Source organism: Elephantulus edwardii, unplaced genomic scaffold (assembly GCF_000299155.1).
Source record: "Elephantulus edwardii isolate Elephantulus edwardi_28Jun2011 unplaced genomic scaffold, EleEdw1.0 scaffold00121, whole genome shotgun sequence".
In the NCBI taxonomy this organism is placed as follows: domain Eukaryota; kingdom Metazoa; phylum Chordata; class Mammalia; order Macroscelidea; family Macroscelididae; genus Elephantulus; species Elephantulus edwardii.
The window spans coordinates 1372076-1374944 of NW_006399871.1; the positions used below are offsets into that span (position 1 = coordinate 1372076).

A 2869-nucleotide genomic window follows, 5' to 3' on the forward strand; every position below is an offset into this window, starting at 1 on the left:
AAGGCCTATACTAGGCTATAGTGGACCATCTCTCCCAAAGTATAAGGCCTGGATAAGGCCCAAACCAGGATTCCCTGGTTTCCTGCCAACAAAGTAAAATCAAAGAAATTCAAGGAACCCAGAGTTGAGGGAGAACAAACTTCCTTACAAATCCCAGAGTTGGTCAACTTCATCCTCAGGCATCCTCTGAGGGAGACATATCTCTATGAGGTCATTCATACCATAGAAAGATGAGGAGAGGGACAGGAGAAAGCCAGGAAAGAAAATGGATTGTTGGCCTCCCCCATCCAGAGGCTTCTCCTGAGTTCCAACCCCTAAGAGAGGAAGAACAAGCACACTTTCTCTCCTTAAGGCACTCAGATCAAGGTAGAGGCAAAGTTCACTGGCCCAGTGCTTGCGGCTGCTGGAGGCAGAGCCTGGAGCAACAGGGGCCCAGCTCTGCAAGCACTGTCCCCAAGTCCCTGAAGTCACTATAGTCATTCTTGGGACCTGGGTAACAGCAGAACTCATGGTGAGAACAGCAGACCTAGATTCCTGTTGCCTTTTCATTCTCTGTGAGTTTTGAGAGGTTCATTTGCTGCTGTTTCCCTGAAAGTGATAGAGAGAATGGATAGGTTAGTCTCTGAGCAGTAGAGCTGTTCCTAGGATTAGCTCATTCTGGATCCTTGTTGGGAGCGGAAGTGGGCTCAGTAAGGCTAAACTACAATCAGACCTCTCTGATTGATCTGTTTGGGTTTCACTTTTGTTATTAATCAGGTTAAATGAGATCATACCATATTAGGGTAGGTCCTAGTCCTAATTCCTCTGAGTAATGTCTTATAAAAGTAAAAAAGGGAATGACATGGAATTATAAACACCAGGTGTGGATGGAGGTATTTGCATTGATAAGCAGCAAAGAAAGGCCAAAAACTGCTGGCAGCTACCAGTAAGCATCCAACACACTTTGGTTGATTTAGAACTATAAGGAAATGAACTGCTGTTCTTTAGAGATAACTATTTTGTTTTAGGGTTCAGGGATTAGCAGAAGTTAGCTGCTTGATTAGTAAATCCATGTTTCACATTATCAGGCTAACCCAATAAGGCCAGTCAGTAAGCTAAGGACAGAGACTCCAGCTTTTCTCAACTGAAGGGCTTACTTTAATGAGGAATTGAACAGAATTGCCATTTCATCTCTAAAATTGTTGCTTCATCTGTAAAATTGTGACAATTACTCCAACATCCATATCCTCCTCCTGCCCCACAAGTTGCTGGACAGCATCCTATGACAATCTGTGTAAATGTGTCACTCCAACTTGAAGCCTGAGCACTGGCTGCAAATTTTGAAGTTTGCCACCAAACTGGAGGCACTCCCAACCTTAGAACCCCTCCCCTGATTCCTAGTACAAGAGTGTCCTCTGTCTGACAAGCATGGTGTAGAGGGTAGGGCAGATATACTCACCAGGAAGGGAAATGTGTAGAGCCATCAGGTGTGGATCCGTTCTGGCCGCCCAGACCTGGGGGCAGGAATACACCCAGAGCTGCAGCAAGCTGCGGGGTGGGGACCTGATCGGGCATCAGCCCAGGTTAGGTTAGGGACCAGTGACATTGTTTTGTGTAAAAGCTGGTGGGAAGCCTAAAGAATCTGTGGTATCTGGTAGGGATTTTGGGAAAGTTACAATACGATGGACTGGTTGAGATCTGGCATGCAAAGGGCTGGAGGCATTAAACAGTATGGTCTCTGCATTAAATTTTGATGAGATTTTTGCGGAACAAGTAGCAGTTGAGGGTGGTCTTAGGGGGAGGAATGGTCTAGTCAATGAGGGTGGGCGGCCCGCAGAGGTAGGTGGGGAACCTCACCTGGCCGGTGATATAGCCCGGTCACTGTGTTGCCGTAGAACCCCCACGCCAGCTGGATTCCCAGGAGACTTAACACCAACCACAGTAGCAGCAGCTTAAAGAGGGTCACACGCATGTCTTGCGCTTCCCACTCCCGCAAGAACTCGCTGCCCAGGGCACCCAAGGCGCCCAGCACCGTGGCCGGCAGAGCCTCCAAGGCCTGCCCGGACCAAGGCTCCGCCATGATTAACATCCACCCCAGGGACTGTCACTGTAGTCCCCACTACGCAGGCGCCTGATCTTCCGGGCCCAGGTCGGTTAGGACGCACGCGTAAACTCAAGGAAGGCCGGCCTAACAGGCTTGCGCGAAGAGTTGGCAGTTTGGGGTGGAGTATTAAAGCCGCGCACGCGCACCTAGCCCCACCCTGATTACTTAAAAGGATGAGTGACTCTAAGGGTATAAAATAGCAACCAGGTCTTTTATAGCTCCAGAGTTCCCGTGATACCTTGCGTGACTGCAATGATTGGCTAAGCACTTTACTCTTGGGGCGTGGATACGCTCCTGAGCAATCGTGGCTAAGCTGTAGTTCGCGCGCGTCCGCGGGGCCGCGGCTGGGACCGGCTCGAGCCCGCTGGGCGATCGGGGACGCGCACGTCTCTCCCCGCCCTCCCGCCACCGCCCGCCCTCGCTCGCTCGAGCTCCCCGCCCGCCGCCTGCTGCCCGCCGTCTTCCTTCGGTTCTCTCGTTAGTCCACAGCCGCCTCCTCAGCGACTAGCCAGCGCCTTGGAGCTTGTGACTCGCGGAGCAGAGTCCTCGGCGCAGAGAGGCCGGGCTCGGAGTCGCCGCCAGAGGTGAGCAAGAGGGTTCTCTTTCGGCGCCGCGGTGTCCCGGGTCCGCCCGCTCGGCACCCTTCCGGCCACTCGCCCGCCGCCCCACCGCGGCCGCGCCCCACCTGCTGCTCCCGGCCTGTCGCCCTTGGTGTTTGGTCCCTGGCCCCCGGCCCCTGGCTTCCGGCTCCCGGTCCCGGCTCCGCGCCCCGAGGCGATGGCCCCG

General features: G+C 53.3%; 1 protein-coding gene across 1 annotated transcript; it reads right to left on the bottom strand.

The window, feature by feature from the left end:
• Nucleotides 1-545: 545 nt before the first annotated feature.
• On the bottom strand, nt 546-2059 carry TCTA (T-cell leukemia translocation altered). Its single transcript, XM_006892912.1, has 3 exons — nt 1837-2059; nt 1439-1493; nt 546-588 (listed from the first exon to the last, which is right to left on the bottom strand). Exons 1-3 carry the CDS (start codon nt 2057-2059, stop codon nt 546-548), a joined length of 321 nt encoding a protein of 106 aa, XP_006892974.1.
• Nucleotides 2060-2869: the final 810 nt, after the last annotated feature.

Coding starts and splice junctions, on each gene's coding strand:
- TCTA (XM_006892912.1), bottom strand. CDS start 2,059: ATGGCGGAGCCTTGGTCCGGGCAGGCCTTGGAGGCTCTGCCGGCCACG. Junction 1,494..1,836: donor CGGGCTATATCACCGGCCAG/GTGAGGTTCCCC, acceptor TCCTGCCCCCAG/GTCTGGGCGGCCAGAACGGA. Junction 589..1,438: donor TCTACACATTTCCCTTCCTG/GTGAGTATATCT, acceptor TATCACTTTCAG/GGAAACAGCAGCAAATGAAC.